The sequence below is a fragment of the Balaenoptera borealis genome (assembly GCF_965194805.1).
Source record: "Balaenoptera borealis genome assembly, chromosome: 1".
NCBI lineage: Eukaryota > Metazoa > Chordata > Mammalia > Artiodactyla > Balaenopteridae > Balaenoptera > Balaenoptera borealis.
Genome location: NC_138860.1, coordinates 146,588,813 through 146,610,587, shown reverse-complemented (window position 1 = coordinate 146,610,587; position 21,775 = coordinate 146,588,813). Strand labels below are relative to the sequence as shown.

Here is a 21,775-nt window from a genome sequence, read left to right as displayed (position 1 = left end):
AAAACGTATGAACTACAAATTATAGGACTGGATTACCCTCAGTTACTCTCCCCCTCCCCTGCCCTAAATGGACACGTCTAAAACAGGGCAGTGACCTTCTAAGTAAAGCCCAGATAGACCGTACCCTGATTCCCATGAGGCTACCACTGCTCAAAGTAATTCTGGACCTTGTCAAGTCGGTGGCACATTTTGGCATCTTCGATGAGGGCTTCATCCTCTAAGGGAAGATCTGGATGTAAGTCTAGATTTTACACCGGAGTATGAGCAACCTGGTCAGCAATTAAGAGTTTGCCAATTACTTCAATATTCATCATCTCTTTTACTTCTGACTGCAAAGTTTTGAAGCAAGATGGTCACCCCTGATTTTAAAGACATACAGCTTGGCAGTGGAGGGCCAGGTCTGGAACCTAGGTCCCTGGATTGCAAGTCTCATTCTATTTTCACTTTGACACTACAGCCACTGGATGAGAGAATTAAACAATATGCTAGAGAATGTCAGGGGCATTACCACTGTCAGAGCAGCACCACGAGAGTGTGGAAAGAACACAGAAAAGGCCTGAGATATTTGGTAAGGTATTACTCCCATCCTCTGGGGCTCAGATTTATAGCACAATGGCTAAGAGCTCAGACTCTGGGGTAAGGGACAATGAGGTTCAAATCCCAACTCAACCACTCATTAACTATGTGACCTTGGGCAAATTATTTTTACTCTGCGGACCTCAGCTTCTTAATTTGTAGAAGAAAGATAAGAACGATATCTAGACTTTGTTAGATTGTTGTAAGGATAAGGTATGCAAAGCATTGTAGAAGGTTGCTTAGCATACTTTTATAATACTTATAGTATATATATATATATATATATATTTAGTATTTTAAAATACTTTTAGTAATAGTATTAACTGCATGAAACAGTGTTAATCAAATGAAATTCTACTCGATCTTCCAAACCTCTACTAGCTTGGATAGTCCACGACGTGCTTTGCACACGGCGGTCTGGGCGCTTACCGCGAGGATGGCGATGACAATCCCCACGGCGCAGAGCACAGCATCATTGATTGTCTCACCGGTTTTCAGCGGGTACTTGATGCTCTCGTCATTGCAGTAAAACCCCCGGTGGTAAGGCTTGATGGTGCTTGTTTCGATGATGAGGAAGGGCAGGCCCGCTGGTCCAGATGGAACCATCATCGCATATACCAGAAAAAAACAAGAGAGAGGGAAAAACATCAGTGCGAGGAGGCCAAAGAATGACCTACAGCAAAGACCACCCCAGATAACAACATCGACGGCAATGTTAATTCCTTGCATTTGATCTACAGCCTACAGAGAGCCTTCTCTACATGCACCCCCTTCCCTACTTTAGCTGCCACTAAGAAGGGTACAGTGTGATCCTCTTGTCTTGTCCAAGAGCACAGAGGGAGGCGGTGGAAGTGGCAGGGCAGGAGCTTTTCCACTGCTCTACAACATCCTGCTAAAAATCAAAGCCCGATTTGTAATTATTACTAACAAAGCCCCAAATCTAATGATGTCTCATGATGCCTCCAAGTGCCTTCCTCTCTTAAGTCAAACATTTCCCCCTTTGAGAAGCTCATCCCAAGACTTTGTGGCTTGGAATTCTGAAGACTCTGGAATCAGACAACCTGAATTTGAACCCCAGATCCACCACTTCCTAGCAATGTGACTTCTGGTTCTCTCTCCATCTTCCTGAGCCTCAGTTTCCCCACAAATGAATTGTGGTGATGACTAAAGGGGAATAGGAAACAAAGCACATAAAACTCCTAGCACAGTGTTCGCACATAGTAGCTGCTTAGTGAATGCCATTGCCAGTGTTTTTCTTTCACTGTTCAAAGAGTCTTTGACAAGACTGAGCAGAGCTGAGCTGGGCCTTCCTGCTTACAGACCTGGAGCAGAGCCCAAGGGAATCAGGGGCACTGAGGCACTCTTGCAGCTGCTGCTAGTTTATCAACATCCAGCTCAGATGCCATTCTCTTGAAGGTCATGGAAAATGGATTCCATCACCTGCCAGGAAATGCCCTCATAAGCCTGAAGCAAAAAGTGAAGGCCCACAATACCTCTTTCTTGGACACGGCGGCAGCTTCCAAATTGGTCTCCTGGCCTTCCGTGCCTCTTACCCACATCCACCAGCTTGCTTCCTGACCGTAAGTATGTCATGGCCATGCTCAAGCTTCTTCAATGTTTCCCCATTGCACAGGACAAGATGACATCCCTAAGTATGACCTCCAGAGTTCCCCATGACCTGAACCTCCTTGATACACCCTCCAACAAAACAGGACACAGAGCCTCTGTCTTGGTTCATGCTCTTCTTTAGGCTGGAAAGACACTTCCTCCCCTATATCCAAGTTCAATACCTAGCCCCAAGGCCACCTCACAATGGTGAGTAAAAGGTAAAGTAAAAGTGCAAGGTGAGCCACTGAATGTCAGGACTAAGGAAGACCATGAAAACCATCTTGTCGAAGGTAACAGCCCACCACTGCTGTGCACCAACAACGTGTGAGGTATTTTGCATCCATTTTTGCACTGAATCTTCCAACAACCCCGAGTGGTCATTTTAAAATCATTTAAGCACTACTATCACTCATCTGCCAGTGGAGAGAATAGAGGCTCAGAAAGAATGCTTAGATCACTCAGAGTCTCTTAGTCCACCCCAAAGGGCCTAAATCCCTAATTTAACTTTGCAAATTGGTTTCATCCATATATGAATTTCATTAGTGGAAAAAAAAAAAAACCACGATAAGCAGCCGTTTAAAAGATAAGATTCCATTTTCATGTTTTTCAAAAAGAATTAAGCTCATGTCATGTGGCTGGAAGGCCCGGACGGCCCCTTAAAGAAAAAAAAAAATGTACCATGAACTCCACAGTGTTTCAATGACTTTGGTCCAGACTGGCAGCGATAAAAATGCTCACTTTCTAAAAAGTGTATTTATGTATCACTGTGCATACACACATGGATTTATTTGCTTTTATTCTTTGGATTTATTTGAATTCTACGGCTATTTATTTTGTGACCCCACCCCCCCACACACAACTGCTTCCTGCTAGAACAACAATTTACTTTATCAAATTCATACTGGTGCTTTGAAAAGAAAGCCCAGCCGCACACCACAGCGTTGTGCCTGACCTTTGGAGAGTAAACACAGAGGGGCCCTGGAAGGCAACAACTATTAGCTCTTGAAACTCGGTCTCTGCGATGGAGAAGAGGAAGAAAGGGAAACAGGGAATCCATGTCCCGGCTTAGAGATGGCAAGTGCAGTTAGCTGATCTTCTTGGGTTTGGGGCTGGGAGAGAAAAGATATCACGTGGGCCTGAGCCGTCTTCATTCCACTGCCTACACATTTTGAAATGTGGCCAAGTTGGCTACGAAAAGGAGCTGTGAAGCCAGCAGCATGATATTAATAGTCCACTTTTAAAGTTCCATGCATCGTGACAAACACCGTTAGCTTCACATCTGAGCCCGGTCACAGTCTCTGTGGTGCCGAGGAGCCAAAGCGTTGCTAATAAAAGGAAGGGAACAGACCCCAAGTTCCTTACATTTGTGTTCCGCTTTTAAGGCCCCCAGCTTCTATTTTTACTAGTGTTCACATGATAGGCCTGTAAAACATATGTTCCTAAGGACAATAAAACACATATAAAAGAGCTGTGGAGTCAGACTGAACTCAGTTAATGATCTCAACCCTGCTCCCTACTACTTGAGCAAGTTACTTTCCACCTCCAAACCCCCCCTCTCATCTGCTCAATGGGAAAAACAAAATCTTGCTTTGGGATTGCTGGGAGGATATAATAATGTATTCGTTCAACAAATATTTATTGAGTCTTAAATATGCCTACTAAGTACAAGGACTACAAAGATGACACAAGCCCTGCCCTCAGGAAGTTTACAATCTAGCAGGGGAAGACACATATCATGGAATAAAATCAGTACAGGAAGTTGTTTTAGTTGGAAGAAACCAGGCAACAGCACGGGGTAGTGTCAGCACCGAGTCTGGCACACACTGTGGACACTCAAAAACGCTAAAAGGAAGAAGGAGGGGAAAGTCCCACAGAGAAGGTTAGGAAAGAAAATCTGTCTGGTCAGTTCCTCTGTACTCTTAACCTGGGAACAATCCAAATCCTTTTCCTTCCTTCCTTGTCCAAGGCTTGGGGAGGGTTTCCGGTTCCAATTATGTGAATGATGACCACAAACAGACAAGAAGTTGGATCGGAATATGGTCCATTTTATTTTCTTGAAAGGCGTGGAGACAGCATTTAGAAAACCCAGTGGCCTTTTTTGTCTCCCCTACAAACTTGTGGTATGATTGGGGGTGATGCCAGTCAAATCTTGACTTGGCTCCGGGAAAAGAATAACCTCAGATCCCCTTCAGTTGATGGGAAAAGCATGAACATGTCCCCCCAATGGGGCAGCCAGCCCTCAAGAGACATAACACCATGCCTTGCCTCTCCACGACAGAGAAGAGGCATTCTTTTCCAAAACAGGATCTCCATTTCCAACGTTGGCACCATCTTTATTACCAATCACTACAGTCCCTGATCATTTCATTTTAAGAAAATTCCCAGTGCTAGCCACTGGGAATCAAGGGGTAAGTACATCAAAGTACAGTACCTGCCCTCAAGAGGTGCATGGTGTTGTAAGAAAGTCATGAAAACAAGTGCACTAAAACATTTTTAGTGTGAGGACTGATGGATGTAGAGAGTACAGCGAGGGCACAAAAGAACACTCTACTAGAGACACTAAAGATGGCCCGGATGGGAGGCTTAATTTGACCCTTATGTGAGTCGTAGGTTTCTGGGGTCCAGGGGCTAAATACACTCATAAAAACAGTGTAGTTTAGGGACTGCAATAGGCCATCAACAAAACTGATGGCCATTGTCATCACGAGAATACAATTTTAAGTTTGGCTACAGAGCTGGGAGAGAGACACAAGGTACCAAGGATCCCCACATAAACTGTGGCAAATCTGACAAACCTGCTGCCTGTTCTGTTCTCAGCACTGATGGGGCTACTGAGTTGGAGTCCCAACCTTCCAGTGGCCCAAAGGCCAACAGGAGGAGCAGTCATAAAAGCTAACACGTTAAGTCACCCTAAGGTTCAAAGGGATTCAAGTGACTTACCAGAGTCCCTCTGTCAGCGGTAGTGGTGGACAGGACTCAAATGCTCTGACTCCTGGGTGCTTTCTAAAGTAAATGAGTCACTTAAAATAGAGGGAAGGAGGCACCTATGAGTTTAATACATTAATTGAAGCCCAGCAAATCTCATGGGCTTTGAAGAAGAAAATGCTTTGTTTGGAACAGTCAAGGCAACAGCACTGGCTCCTGCTCCCTGAACATTCACTGTGCTCCACACACGACAGTACTGAATATGATGAAAACTCCGAAGCCAATATCCTGGAATTTAGATTTATCTATAATGAAAGGTACATTACAAGCTTTCTGCAAAGCAGAACCAAAATGTATGTAAATACACACACACACACACACACACACACACACACACACACACACACACACACGCTATCTGGTGATTCTAGACCTCAACTCAAGCATTTCTCCTTCTTTTAATCAAGGATCAATTAACTTCCTAAACCTCCAGGGACCTCTTGGGATGTGTAGGCTGCAGAGGAGGCGAAATACGAACTCACTGACAAACACATAATGGGCAGAAAATCAAAGCATGAAGAAAAGCCCCTGTGTTGGGTTCAGGCCTTTGAAAGTTCTTGGGCTTTGAAAAACGAACACTCGGGCAGGTTGGGCAGTTTGGGGGTGGGGTGTAAGAAAACATGGGATAAGTTTCCGTGGCCCACCCATTGATAAAGTCATGTGGGAAGTGTTACCAAAGTGACCCAGCCCCAGAGCCCTGCTCCCTCCAGCCACAGCTTCAAGTTGGTGCAAAATTAAACACAGCCTCCTGCTCTCAAAGTGCTTTTTAGAAAGCTCTTGTGAGAGTAGGAAAAGAGTGGGGGTGGGAGAGTGAATGAGAAATTTTTGCACTTTTGCATGACCGAAATCAGAGCATCGGGGAGAGATTTTCCCATTGCTCCTATGGACCATGTCCTTCAAGTTCCTTTTCCAGAGTTGTCCAACTTTCTACTTCACCAGAGCTGTAGTTACCTTAAAATAAGACAAGTCGAGCATCTGTGTGAGTGATAATTAAACTAATATCTGCAGAAAGCCTACATATCTGCTCACAAAATAATACTGGATATAGAATCTGTGTGTAGGTATCAAGCACAGTCTAGTTGCTCAAATGATTCTGTGACAGGAATTTATGCATCTTACCTACGGTATAGAGTTCTACCAACTTTACTGTTTTACTCACTTTACAAGTGAAAAATTAAGGCTCAGAAAGTTTAAGCAGCTCATCTGAAATCAAAGCAAGTAAATGGCACCAATTTGGCCCAGATGTTAGAAGCACAGATGGACGACGCCGGGCTTCTGCTTTCAAGGAGTTTAGAATCTAATTAGGAATTAATGTATTTTCATCACCACAACAGCTCTGAAAAGTTACAGGCCATTATTTTCATTTGCACCCAACAGAAAACTGAAACCAGTAGTTTTGTAACGTGGCCAGGGTTCCCAAGTGAGTCTATTGGTTGCTGGGATTTGAACCCAGATCTGTCTTTCTTTTGGCTCATGTTTTCTTACTCCATGACCTGACCCTCCCTTTCTTTATAAATGTCTTCCCTGTTAAAATATGACCACCTGATTTTTTTTTTAATCACTTAAGGCCAGAATGGTCAGCCCAACTACTACTTAGAGGTTCAAAATACAAATATTTATGTTGCTTGTAAGTGACAAGGTTTCTATTTAAAGTAATTAATTGCTACTTGTCTTAGAAGTGTGCAAACTTTCTTTAGTTTACGATATTTGTCCAGATTTCTAGACTGGACACAATCCAAATGAGACAAACTAAGTTTACTATGAATGCATTTCCCACCTTTGAAAGAGGCTGCCATGAAAAACACTTGCTGTTGGCTGGTGTGAACATGCAGTATTCTGGGTCTAGAGGTTCTCTTTGACAAATGCTCAGTTCTTCGGTACTGGAAAGTTCAGGCCCTTTCTTTACAAAAAGAAGACTGTCAGAACTCAAAGCAACCACATGGCAGAAATGAAGAAAGGAATGGCAGATCCAATCCTGCTCCCTGGGTTTCCTGAGCCCAAGTCCTTGGTCTCAGCTGGATTCCACAAGCATGTATAGACAATTCCTGAGTATAGTTTCTGGGCACTGTGTGAGGGGCTCAGGACACAACCTTGAGCACTGTTTTTGAGTTCCTCAACTTTGGAAAAATCTCAGGTTCCATGACAAAGAGACACCTGTCTTTAGTCTAATCGTGGGCATGAAAAAGGACTTTGAATGATCTTTCTTATTTGAAAGGGCTTAAAATAAAAACATTTTATCCTTTAAAATAAATAACATCAGCCACCTTAAAACCCCCAGCTCTGGCTGTTTTGGCTTTTGCAGTTGGATTTCTAAAGGGCTGCCATATCCACCAAGAACTAAAAAATCAACCAACAGCCCATGACTCATACCTTTCACTGAGAGAATTCCAGACCTCTTTTGTTGCCATTATGTATTTCACAAACGAGAGATTTATTTCTAGTACTACACGACTACTAGAGCCTGAAGAACTAACAATTCCTCTGCCCCAGGTAAAACTGGGTCACTTCCCAAGACCTCCTTCCTCTCTTTTGATCCCTCTTTTAAAAGGGTGAGAGTAAATTTACATTCATTGGGCACCTATTATGTGCCAGGAGGTTTGGATATATCAATTGATTTAACTCTCCAAACAATCCTCTAAATTAATTATCAGTCTATAGCCAAAGCACTGAGGGTCAGAGATTATAATTTGCCTCAGTGCCCACTATGCTGATAAGAGGTGTAACCAGAGTATGTAATAGAATACTCTGACTCTAAAGTTCATTCAGAGACAGGGCCAGTTAGCCTTTATCCTTAAGTATACATGAACTCTATCTATGCAGATTATTCACAAAGCTACAAAGCTCCAGAAAGTGTAGGTTGACCTTGAACAAGGATAAAAAAGCAAGGCTCCTCCTTAGATGCTGAGATGGATTTGTACAGATCCGGCCACTCTCCTGCCTCAGTCTCCCTTATGACCCAGATGTGTTCATTTGCAATACACTGCCCAGAACTAGTACAGAGCAAGAATCACATGCGTGCAGAGGGTTTTACAGCTCTTACATAAATGATCACCTCTGATCTTCCTGACAACTCTGAGAAGTAATGTTTTTAACATCTGGATTAAAGTACCACTGGCAGACTCTGATTCAGGACCTAAATATAAATATCTTTTCTACAAAGGAGTCACTCAGCTACGTAACCCACTCTGGCAGAGTTACTTTTTTCCAATTTAACCAGGAGCTTCGGAGTCAGGCAGACAGGATTCCACTTCTATCACCTGTCATGCTTACTGCGTGACCTTGGGCATGTCAGTTTACCTCTCTGAACTCCACCTGCATCATTGTGCAATTGGCCTTTGTGTAATAGTTCCCAACATAAAGAGTGGACTGAGGACTAACTGGGACAATTTATAAAACAACCAGTAATCGCTGGGCTCCATAAATGTTAATTCTTCTGTATGTGACAAGAAGCCATGGAAAGCTTTTAAGCAGGGATAAGATGTGATCAGAGTTCTGTCAAAAGCCACGGGCCCACCAGCCTCTTCCCCAGTGCAATCTGATCCCACGGGAAAAGCATGCTCATAAAATCCTTTAATTCCAGGGACTTCTTGGGATTGTGTAAACAGAAGGGGCTTTGATAGTGGTTAGCAGGACCTGGCACCCTGACACAGAGAAGAAATATCACAGCAGGAACCCTGCCCCATATTCTCAAAGATCACAGGAGGCTGAATGGGAGGTAAGTCTATAATAAGGGTGAAAAAACATTTCTCCTTATTTTTCCAACAGTTAAACATACATTCGTCAGCAGTGTGCTCCCATCCAAGCCATGCTATCCAGGTGTACACAAAACACCAGGTTCACGTGGCGGTAAAATAAACAATATGGAGACTGGCAGGACATCAGACACCTGGGAGGGCCAAAGATCGAGATAGTCAAAAGGCAAGACCGGAGCCAGATGCAGTGCCAAAAATGAAGAGCTGAAGCATTACTGGAGGCCTTACGAGAACAAAGTCACGCGGGTAGGATATCCAAGGCCGTCAGGGTATTCCAAGTTAACCCATCAGGCTACACGGTCCTACCAAGTTCTAGGTTGAAGGTGACACATTGGCAGTGCATGGCCGAACCTGGCCTGCAGAGATGTTCTGCTTGGCCAACCCAGTGTTTAAGATTTTTAAAATTCGTTGTCAACATTTAATAACAAGAGGTCTCACATAACATTCAGATTTCAGCTTCTTAAGCCAGCTCTACCGCCCTGTGGCAATCAGTGCAGGCAGTCGTAACTGGCTGCACAGATTCTCCAGGGCACCATCATGCCCTAGTGTCTCCCTGACACCAAGGCTGTGCCTCAGTTCCATTCCCATTGAGCTTGTACTGTCAATCTTCCTATACCTGGTCTACTTCCGTCATCTGTGTTAACTACCTGGCCCCTGGAGACGTTTGGCTTTTCCATCCCTACTCTAGAGAACATAAAGTCCTTGGCTGAAGCCATAAGAATAGAAATAATGAACTCTTGATTCAACAATGTCCTCCATGATAAGTAATGGCTACATTAGACATATATGGATGAGTACGTGCATGTGCATATGTCTTAAACTTAACCAAAGACTGTGCCTCCTATCAACGTTTTCAAATCCAAAAATTGTGTCAAGTCATCACTGCAAGGCAGCTAATAACATTTGCATTTCAGACATGAGGAAACTGAGGCTCAGAAGCTACGTGACTTGCCAAAGTTCTCATAGTTAGTAACATGAATGAGGGTTGCTCTTGCACTGTTGGTGGGAATGTAGATTGATACAGCCACTATGGAGAACAGTATGGAGGTTCCTTAAAAAACTAAAAATAGAACTACCATATGACCCAGCAATCCCACTATTGGGCATATACCCTGAGAAAATCATAATTCAAAAAGAGTCATGTACCACAATGTTCACTGCAGCTCTATTTACAGTAGCCAGGACACAGAAGCAACCTAAGTGTCCATCGACAGATGAATGGATAAAGAAGATGTGGCACATATATACAATGGAATATTACTCAGCCATGAGAAGAAATGAAACTGAGTTATTTGTAGTGAGGTGGATGGAGTTAGAGTCTGTCATACAGAGTGAAGTAAGTCAGAAAGAGAAAAACAAATACCGTATGCTAACACATATATATGGAATCTAAAAAAAAAAAAAAGGTTATGAAGAACCTAGGTGCAGGACAGGAATAATGACGCAGACGTAGAGAATGGACTTGAGGACACGGGGAGGGGGAAGGGTAAGCTGGGACGAAGTGAGAGAGTGGCATGGACATATATACACTACCAAATGTAAAATAGATAGCTAGTGGGAAGCAGCCGCATAGCACAGGGAGATCAGCTCGGTGCTTTGTGACCACCTAGAGGGGTGGGATAGGGAGGGTGGGAGGGAGACCCAAGAGGGAGGGGATACGGGGATATATGTATATGTATAGCTGATTCACTTTGCTATAAAGCAGAAACTAACACACCATTGTACAGCAATTATATTCCAATAAAGATGTTTAAAAAGAAAAAAAAATGAATGAGGGTTGGAAGCCAAGGCTTGTTGAACTACAAAGGCCTTAGCAAGTTTATTCCATGAGGCTGGTGGTAGGGCCAGAATGAATCTGCCTTACTGGCCAGTTAAACAATGTGGACGTGTTAATAAATTACATGGTTATGCTTCAGAAGAAAGAAGTGGACCCAACTTACACACGTCTATGTGATACTAAGTAAAGGTATCCGAGTGTTCTATTTTTCAAGGCAATAGTATTAAAATGAAAACAAAGCCTCTTCCTGATAGAAGCTCATTCATTCTAAAAAGTCAAAGCCAAGTGAGAAGGAATTTACAAATTAAAATCCACCAGATAATTGTTGGTATAACAAACTTTACTCTAGTGGAGTCAGGAACATTTCAGTAATACACTGGTAAAATTTTGGAACTACAAGAGATCTGAGGTGTCATTTATTCCATTTACTAGATGGGAAGGCTGAGACCCACCACCCCCTAGCACTGTAATGACTCTTTTCTGGTAAGTCTCCTCACTAGCTGAGAGTCTCTTCAGAAAAGGGTCCATATTTTATTCATCTCTGTATCCCCAGCGCAAAGAATAATTCCTGGCACTTAGTGGGTGTTCAACGCATGGCTACTGAATAATTGTATAGGAAACAGACTAAAATTCCGAGGATATGGCTCCGCCCCCAATACACTCTATGACCCCCCACTTAGATTCTCCCCGACACCTCCCCCTGTTTCTGAATTTAATCTAATCTCTCTCATATCCCCAAATCCTGTTTTTTTAACACAATCTCCCAAAGCAACACAGTACCACATACCCTCACAAAGAGCAGACAATTGCACCAGGAGTAAATTATGGAGAACCCAACCAGCTTCAAGTCTCAGATGAGTGGTTGAACTGGATGATCTTTAAGACACTTAATCTTCAGAGTTCCCCAGACATTTAGGTAGTGACACTATCAGAAGATACTTGCAAGGGGTAAACTGAAGAGAGGCTGCTGCTCAGTGATTCAGTGCCACACCCACCCTACCTTGCAGGCCAGGGGCTAAAGGATCTTTTTTTTTTTTTTTAACATCTTTATTGGAGTATAATTGCTTTACCATGGTGTGTTAGTTTCTGCTGTATAACAAAGTGAATCAGTTATACATATACATATGTTCCCATATCTCCTCCCTCTTGCGTCTCCCTCCCTCCCACTCTCCCTATCCCACCCCACCAGGTGGCCAAAAAGCACCCAGCTGATCTCCCTGTGCTATGCGGCTGCTTCCCACTAGCTATCTATTTTACATTTGGTAGTGTATATATGTCCATGCCACTCTCTCACTTTGTCACAGCTTACCCTTCCTCCTCCCCGTGTCCTCAAGTCCATTCTCTAGTAGGTCTGTGTCTTTATTCCCATCTTGCCACTAGGTTCTTCATGACCTTTTTATTTTTTTTCCTTAGATTCCATATATATGTGTTAGCATACGGTATTTGTTTTTCTCTTTCTGACTTACTTCACTCTGTATGACAGACTCTAACTCCATCCACCTCACTACAAATAACTCCATTTCGTTTCTTTTTATGGCTGAGTAATATTCCATTGTATATATGTGCCACATCTTCTTTATCCATTCATCCGATGATGGACACTTAGGTTGCTTCCATGTCCTGGCTATTGTAAATAGAGCTGCAATGAACATTTTGGTACATGACTCTTTTTGAATTATGGTTTTCTCAGGGTATATGCCCAGTAGTGGGATTGCTGGGTCGTATGGTAGTTCTAGTTTTAGTTTTTTAAGGAACCTCCATACTGTTCTCCATAGTGGCTGTATCAATTTACATTCCCACCACCAGTGCAAGAGGGTTCCCTTTTCTCCACACCCTCTCCAGCATTTATTGTTTCTAAATTTTTTGATGATGGCCATTCCGACCGGTGTGAGGTGGTACCTCATTGTAGTTTTGATTTGCATTTCTCTAATGATTAATGATTTTCAGCACACCCCGACCTAACCCATTTGCTGTGATCCTCTTGGGAATCTCTGCCACGAAGAAAGTTCCCAGTAAGAGGAAGGGCACAGATTTCAAGAAAGCAACAGACCCGGATTTGAAAACCAGGTTTGCCACTTATCATGTAGGCAATCTTCAGCAAATTGCTTAACTTCTCTGGGCCCCAACTGTAAAAAGAGGACGCCAAGAGCCACTCTGAAGAGCTGTGAGGATGAAATACCTTACGGTAGGTATTTAACAAAGGTTCGTTCCCTGCACTCCCAGTCTGAAAATCGACTCTCAGGCTGTTTCCATGCCAATCAACCGGCTTGACTGGTTTCCTCAAGAAGGTCGCCTGACCAACCTGGACACCGCTGTGTCCGCTCAGACAAGGACTGTCACTCGAGCTGCGCAAGACTGGAGCAATTCCAGTGCGCGGTGGAGAAGACAGCCCTCACCCCAGGAGCATATTCCCCACTCCCAGCCCTGTCAATGTTCCTTTTGTAAAACACAGAAACCTTCTTCAAATCTGACAGCTGCCACCTGCACAAATAATTCAGGGATGTAATTTTGTAACTGAATACAAGCCCTGAAAGCTGAAAAGTTTGAAGTCCAAAATAATCCCTTTGACCTTCTGCCTAAACACTCACTAATCACTTTTTAATTTGTAGTTTATTTCCTCTCTCTGTGCTGTCCTTCTAGGCTATATTTTCATTTTAGACATATCCCGGGAGTGAATGGCATTACAGAACATCTGATTAAAGTACAAGTCAAACTTCTCTCCCAGACATCTGAGGCTTGGTGCATGCCCCACTGAGTCCTCCAAATTGCAATGGGTGGCAAGAAAGTGAAGGAGAAAAAGCCTGTTTTGAAGGAGGAAACTCCTCACTGAGAGAATTATGAGCTACAAAAATGAATAAGAAGTGGTCCCTGCCCTCTAAGAAAGCATACCCTGGGGACAACTGCCCATGATGCCACATGACAGGAACTTCCACGGAGGCATTTCTAAAATATTCAGGGAGCACGGAAGATGCCCTTTAGCACATGACTCAGCAGCCAATAGGTATGCAATACCAGGTTATAGACTAGCTCAATAAATGCATTTCAAAGATTCCTTGCTGTTATTTGAATGCTAATGATGTACTTAAAGCAATACAAAAAAAAAACAGAAAGAAAAATCCAGAACTGGAAAGTCTCCCCCACCCCCAAAAAACTGCTTCAGAGTTTCACCCTCATCCCCTACCCACCTCTTACTCTTGAGGCAAAATGAGAAAAGTAGTTTGAGGAAGCCTATCTAATTCCTAACACATAGATGCTGAAAAGATGCTAAACAGGAAAAACTGAGAGTTAGAAATGTTATTCAATCCAGAAGAAATTTCTTCCTTGGAGGAAAAAGATTTCTAACTTAATCATCACTAGGATCGCTATAAATTATAGTAAGTTGAAGGCAGATAGATACATTGGGGTCATTCTACTTTGTTCTAGTAAATTAGCCAACCTTTCACCTACTGAGCAAGAAAGAGTCTCAAGTAGTCTGAGCTGGGTCAGCTCAGCCAATATTCTGGAAGGAAAATGATCTCCACACTAGTTTTTGATTCAGTGAAGTAATGCCTGGTAGCAATAAGATAGCACAAGTGAGTTTGGGGCATTTAGTCAAAGTTTCTCTAGCCAAGGCCACCTTAAAAACAAATACTAACCAATGGTAACTGATAATAAAAACTTGTATTCATCAGTATTAACTCTGCTGCTAACTATCTATATCATTGCACTTCTGCTCTCTTGGGCTCTATTTCTTCATGTGCAAAATGAAAGAGGTGGTCTTACCAGGTGTCTTAGGGACCTTCCAAAGTTTTCACCTTTCTCCAAGGAGTGCAGGGCATCGTCTGAACAAACTGAAGGCTTTCTTTCCACGGCATCTTTACAGAGCAGATGGGCATCACCTCCTGCCCACTATCCCGGCTGGGGTAACTGGGGAGCAGGCTACTTTAAGTTTGTGAAGGTAGCCTGGCCAAGCAAAGCCTTCCAGGGTTCAAGGATTTAGGTGCCTTTGACTGGACCTCAGAAGGGGTACTTCTCGTAAATGGGTCAGCCCTCCCGAGGTAGAAACCCTTGTGCTCTGGGGCCGCCCTTGGTGGCTCTGGCAGAGAGCCCCGCCCCTCCCTCACCAGGATCAGGGAAACAAAATGTGGTCATCCAGATGCACGTGGGAGAGCGGGGTGCAGGCAAGAACTCCTAGGTGGCTTGCCATAGTAACCCTATCGTTCCAGAGGGAAGCTCTTTCGCCAGAACTCTCCAGGAAGCCACTGCTCCATGATGCATTTTTCAGCTGTGGAGAGAAAAGGGTAGTTCCTGGGATGTTTCTTCCACGGTTCTGGAAGCCAGGCCCTTAATCCTTGCAAAGCAGCAAGGAGCCAGCTTCTCTCAGAAGGACAGAACGTCTAGAGCCCTTCTTCCAAATAGAAACATAAAAACTCCTCAACATCCCCTTTGCAACCTCTCAAAGTGAATGAATCAGGAAAAGGGGGAGTAGAAGGTGTTGAAGCCCAAGGAGGGGGCTTTGAGACCTTCCCTGCAACCCTCCTCTCCTCATGACCCTGCCCACCTGACCTCTCTATTGCAGTAAATTACAAAGCCCGTACTGTTCTCTCTGCCTATCCTCTCCCGCCTGTCCCACCCGCATCACCACCCCCGACACACACATACACTTTCTTCAAAGGGCGAAATGCCAAATAACATTATTCTCCTTCACCATAGTATCGCCATGAGAGCTGCCTGGTATGTCTGCCTGAAAAATGGAAGGTTTTCATAGAAATCTCGGCCTCCACTACAGCTCTCCCTTTGTGGAAATGCACTTGGAAAAAAATGGAAGGAGGCCCCACTGGAACCTAATTGGGCAGACAAGAGCAGAGGGCAAGGCCCCTGGAATTGCTCAAAGGCCCCAGGAATACCTGACTGCGCCTTTGGCAGCCAGTCAGAGGCCTTCGCACTCCTGCAAAGCCACCCTCTGCAGCCCCGCTCGGTCCCTCTGCACAGCGTGGCTCTCTGTGATGGCAGCCTCACCTCCTGAGCAGGGACCCTATTATATAATCTGAGGAGGAAGGGGAGCACTTACAGTACATATATCACCCAGGGATGCAAGCAAGTATTCCCGTGCAGGATGTGGGTCTCAGAAAAACCCTTACACTGCCCAGATTCATCAACTGAGCACCAAGAAAAATTAAAAAGGGTCTTCCAGCTTTGGTTTGGTTTGGAGCGAGCAGACCCAGGTACGAGTCCCTCCCCTCTCCGCCAGGTGTAGTGGTGTGACCCTGGACTAATGAGTTCTCAGGACCTCCACGTCCTCATTGGCAAAACATGTCACGCAGTTTGGAAGGGCTGCTGTGAGGATTTCCTGAGATGGTGTGTCATTCAGCCCAGCTCTAGCAGATGCGCTCTTAACGTTTCTTCCTTCCCCTGCAAGCGCACAAAGGGGAGGGGGACAGATGCCTAAGGATAGGACAGGATCCATGAGAAACCATCTCTCCTATCAGGCACCAAGGACTGCTGAGAGCAGAGCTGCATATATGGTCTCCAGCCTGTCCATCAAGATGACAGAATGGGTCTTGGGGAATTAATTATTCCACAAACTCGCCCTCCACAAATCCCATCCAAAGGAATGGTTTGATGCCTTTTAGTACACTGACTATACAAAATACTGAAAGAGCAGTGCGCTTCAAAAGCCTCACAAAAACCCAGGCCTGGGTTTGGCAGGAGTTCCTCAGCCACTGGGTTTTTCTGTGTGTGGTTTATAATAACATGCAAACCTGATGCCAGGTCCTAATCTATTAAGGGACTGCCAATTAGCAGGAGGCTTAGAGCTGCAGGTTTGAGCACTGGGGAGCAGGTCTAATTAGGCTTGCAAATCATTTCTATCCATCGCCCCTCTCCATCTGACCCAGGCTATACTGGCCAATTGTTCTGCATATAGCCTTTCTGTATTCCTTTGCACACAGCTCTTTGTGTGTGTGTTTGTTTTAAGGTTCCAGGCCTGAAGGCCAGTGCTTATTTTCATGTCTGTCTTTAAGGGTGACATGGGAGATCGAACAATGTTATCCTCTGGAGAGTGACTCTCAGATTTGGCCAATCATCCAAACCATCAGGGGCACTTATTAAAAAACACATTCCAGGCACTGCCCAGAACCCACTCAATAACTCAATCAGAATTTCTGCGGCGAGGGCCTGAGAATTCTCCTTTTATAATAAGACCTTGAGATGATTCTATCCCAAGGTGATCTGGGAATCACTACTCTAAAAAGTAAAGACCGTTTCATGTTTGAATTCAAGGGGTTTTACAATGGAATTTTTATATGCACACACCAAATAAACAAAATTTTAAAGCATATTGAATATCAAAGGTTTACTGAGCGCCTATTTTGTGCTGGGACTGGGAAATACTGAGATGAATAAAACAGGGCTCCTGCCCTCAAAGAGCTCCCCTATTTAGGGGGCTGGTAACATTCCCATAGAAACCCCATCTTTCCTACTAGGGGTCCCCACCTGCAAGCCTCCTCTCACTTTCTCTTCTGCCTCGTTGTGAATCTAGTTTTCCAATGTCTTTGCCAAAACAGCTCTGAAAAAGAAACAGAACGATTTCAGACACCAAACATCAGAGGCCTATCTTAGAAGGGGAGAAAAAAAACCTACGAAACATATGGTTTCAAGATACAGGAGAAAATATGTGGTTTAGGACTGCCTGGTCTGAGATAGAAGCAGAGTGGGGAGTGACATTAGGGGGCCTCTGTACAGCAGAATAAGCCCAGGGCTGGGTCTTGGAGCCCAACATTGGATTCTTCAGTGTCTTCAGAAAGTCCCTTTTCCTCGCCAAGCCCCCTTATCTATTAAAGAGGGGAGCCTGCACTACTCGGTTATATCCCAAAGCATATTTGGCACAAATTGTTCTCCCTGGAGACTTCATCAGAGTTCACTTTTGAATTTCAACAGGGAGATGTACAACCTAGAAGAACCAGAGTTCTCCAGAGCCCTTGCTAAGAAAAAAGCTAGCCTAAATGGTCTCTAACCAGCTCCAAAATTATGTTTTGAGGGTATGTCTTTCCAACAAGACTGATTTCCTAGCCAGCAGGGACGGTGTTTCTTATTCATCCTCTACACATTGCTGGGTGCACAGCAGACACTCAAAATAAAGGAATACGTTTGGGGTAGACAGTATGGACAAGTTGTGTTTGAGAAAGAGCACCCTGGCGGCCATGGGGAAGAGGGACTGGAGAACAGGTCTTTACATCTAAAGCTCCCTGCTCACTGACACATGACAAGCATCTTCCCAAGGTAAAACCTTCTGCATTCTCTAGACACATCCCCATCCGCCCTGAATAAGATGTATGAAAGCTTCTCACAGCCTGGATGCCAAGCTAGGTCCCGGACAGCACAACTCAAATAAACACTGCCTGCTCTCCAGGAGAGGCTGGGGCTGTTCCCCTCCTTGCTTCCTACACCTCTCTGAAACTCATTGCTAGTCTCAGACTCTCTCAGGTTATCTTAACGCACAGCACTATTCAAAAGCATAACTAGGTCTAGACGAGAAGTATGAGGCTAAAGGGGGTGGCAATCCATCTGTTGGCTACTGAAGCACATGGCAAAGAGTAGCATGGTACAGCTCCACGTGTGTGTATTCTGGAGTCAGACACACCTGGGTCCTGTCTCCACCTTAAACATGCCAGTTAACTTCTCATAGGGATGTGACATAAAAAAGATACTGTGTGAGAAAAATGTTTCATACAATGCCTAGCGCACTGAAATGCTCAGTCGGTGTTACTGGTGTCATGAATACGGGCTGGTGTGTCTTCTGTAAGAAGGAGAGACACAAGTGTTATCTTGGCCAATAAGAAGTCTACTATGTACTTCACAAAGAGTTACTGAATGTGTATCATGAACGTCACCAAGCCTTTGGGTTTTTTATGAGATGGGAGTGGGTGACCGACAATACAGACTATCAAGAAAAGCACGGGCTTTTGGGGTTAAATGGATTTGCTTTTGAAGTTTGGATCTGCCTCTCTTTAGTCCTGTGACATTGGGTAAGCTGCTAACCTCTCCAGGCCATCTGTAACATGGGGCCAGTGGAGGGGTTACTACGAAGTTTAGAGGTACAGTATCATATACAGAGTGCACTCAATTCATGAAGCTATGGTTATGGCTCCTGGTTTCCCCACAAAATACATTAGAATGAAGAAAGATGACTAGGGTAGCCCTATGTCCCCACGTGGCAGGTCTTCCTTTCCTGTAAAGCAGGCAAGGGCATCAGTATATGTAGAGTTTTCTAAAATTCCAATGTCTTTTCAAGGTTTGATGATTTCCAGCTAAAGGAAAATAACTGGGGATTTTCTCAGCACTTCATGCTGGTTTGAACGGAATGTCACTTGGATCTTCCTTAGTTCACGTCACACTGTGGACACTATGTGTTCACTTTCTTTTCATTCATTTTTGTGCAATAGATATTTATTATGCACCTATAATGAACAAAGCACAGATGTAAGAGCAACTGGGGAGATGCAGTGATCATAAGTCAAATCGTTTTTTTTTTTAAATTCATGTGAGGAAATTAAGAAGAGTAGTGACTTGCCCAAGTGCACTCAGTGACAAAGAGACACAGGTACAGGTATCCACGCGCTGTACAACTGCACCATGACTGGCTACATTAGCCGGTTATTGTTATGCTGGTTCTAGCCTTCCCTGGGGCTTAATAGTGTGTGTGTGTGTGTGTGTGTGTGTGTGTGTGTGTATGGGGTATGAGTATGTGTGTGTGCAAGTGTGTGTGTGTACGTGTGAGTGTTTGTGTGTGGCTTGCCATAATCACTAATGCAGGAGAAGGAAAATGAAGAACTAAAAGGAATCTACAAAAAAGATAGACAAACAAGATAAAAATTGGTGACCAATATCTAATACTGATTGGTTTTGCTATAAAGTGTGGTCCAGTTGCCAGGGAATTGATGGAGTGCTATAAAGCCTACAGGTCACTGTATTATAAGTACCACTACTTATCTGGTACTTTCAGATAAGAATGGAAGAGTCTGTGCAACAGGTTTAGCAAATGCTTTAGAGCAATAAAACATTTTAACTAAGCATAGTGTGCTGTACTTAACACCATTTTTAAATAACATGATTTACACAGGTTTCAAATAGTCAAACTCAGTTAAATTTAGCAGTTAATTACCATCAAACATTGTCTCACGCTAATTAAATTCAGATCAAAGAAATTTTTTTCCCTTTGTTCATGGTATTTTCAAGTCATGGGGAGAAAACAGGATGTGATGATAATGCATCACTACAGATTCACTTAGGCCAAAATTAAAATCTCCAGCTACTTGGCTTGGGTTTCAATTTCCTCATATATAAATGGGGGGTGTTAAGGATTGAATTATGCCCCACCTCAAAAATTTCATATATTGGAGTTCTAACCCCCAGGACCTCCAAGTATAACCTTATTTGGAAGTGGGGTCTTTACAGTAGTAATCAAATTACAGTAACGACATTAGGGTCAGTCCTAATCCAATATGGCTGGTGACCTGCTGCAAAGGGGATATTTGGACAGAGAGACACGCATACAGGGCAGACAGGGAGAACGCCATGAGAACATGAAGACGGCCATCTACAAGCCAAAGAGAGCGGTCAGGAACAGGTCCTTGCCCCACAGCCCACAGGAGGAATCGCCCTGCATCACCTCGACTTCAGGCTTCTATCTCCACAGCTCTGAGACAATACATTTCTGCTCTTTAAGCTATCCAGTCTATGGTACTGTCACAGCCGTCCAAGCAAAACAGGGGCAATAGTACCTATACCAGCGTTAAGAGAAGAGAAAGGGAGTGAAAGAGAAACATATGTGTGATTAAAGGGTGATGCTTAATTCTGAATGATTGTAAAGGGTCATACGGTCAAGTAAAGACAAAATAATGTTCATTATGGTGACTATCAGCAACATAGAAAATTGTATGTAGGACTTCCCTGGTGGCACAGTGGTTAAGAATCTGCCTGCCAATGCAGGGACACGGGTTCAAGCCCTGATCTGGGAAGATCCCACATGCCGCGGAGCAACTAAGCCCATGCGCCACAACTACTGAGCCTGAGCTCTAGAGCCCACAAGCCACAACTACTGAGCCCGTGTGGCGCTACTACTGAAGCCTGCATGTCTAGAGCCCATGCTCTGCAACAAGAGAAGCCACGACAATGAGAAGCCCGCGCACAACAATGAAGAGTAGCCCCCGCTCACCGCAACTAGAGAAAGCCCGCGCACAGCAATGAAGACCCAACACAGCCAAAAATAAAATAAATAAATAAAATATAAAAAAAAAGAAAATTGTATGTAGGACTTCCCTGGTGGCACAGTGGTTAAGAATCCTCCTGCCAATGCAGGGGACACGGGTTCAAGCCCTGATCCGGGAAGATTCCCACATGCTGCAGAGCAACTAAGCCCGTGCACCACAACTACTGAGCCTGTGCTCTACAGCCAACGAGCCACAACTACTGAGCCTGCAGGCCACAACTACTGAGCCCACGCGCCTAGAGCCCATGCTCCGCCACAAGAGAAGCCATCGCAATGAGAAGCCCTCACACTGCAACAAAGAGTAGCCCCCGCTCACCGCAACTAGAGAAAAGCCTGTGCGCAGCAACGAAGACCCAGCGCAGCCAAAAATAAAATAAATTAAATAAATAAATTATAAAAAAAAAAAGAAATAGAGAAGTAAAAAAAGAAGGTCCCTGCCTCAGATTTCACTGTCAAGGTTCCACATAAACCCTCACTTATTCTCTATACCTCTCCAAATATACATAGGAATACAGTATTTTCCCCAAATTTTAATCTACCATACAAATACTCTAATTCAAAGAGCAAGAGAAAAAAAAAAAACAAAAAACCAAACAGCAAGAGAAAAGCTATGTGTCTGGCCTGGTATCTGTAAACACACCAGAAAGTTTTCTTCTAAATGTTGTTCAGTCAACCAATCAGACATTGTCACTTCTCTGATTAAGTCCTGTCATCAAAAACACCACCTTCAGTGGGAATCAAGACATCCCTACATCTGATGACAACATCCAACTAATATTAGGGGAACCTGTATGCAGATTCAAGGCCCTGGCACCTCTGAATTCAAGA

The 21,775-nt window shown here is 43.9% G+C and overlaps 1 protein-coding gene across 1 annotated transcript in view; it reads right to left on the bottom strand.

Annotated features, from left to right (window-relative positions):
- The window catches only part of PLPP3 (phospholipid phosphatase 3), an 85,141-nt gene that overhangs the window by 39,819 nt on the left and 23,547 nt on the right, over positions 1-21,775 (bottom strand). Inside the window, exon 2 of the mRNA XM_082358953.1 lies at positions 1,006-1,163. Within this exon, the coding sequence (XP_082215079.1) occupies positions 1,006-1,163 (158 nt within the window). The remainder of the gene's footprint in view (positions 1-1,005; positions 1,164-21,775) is intronic.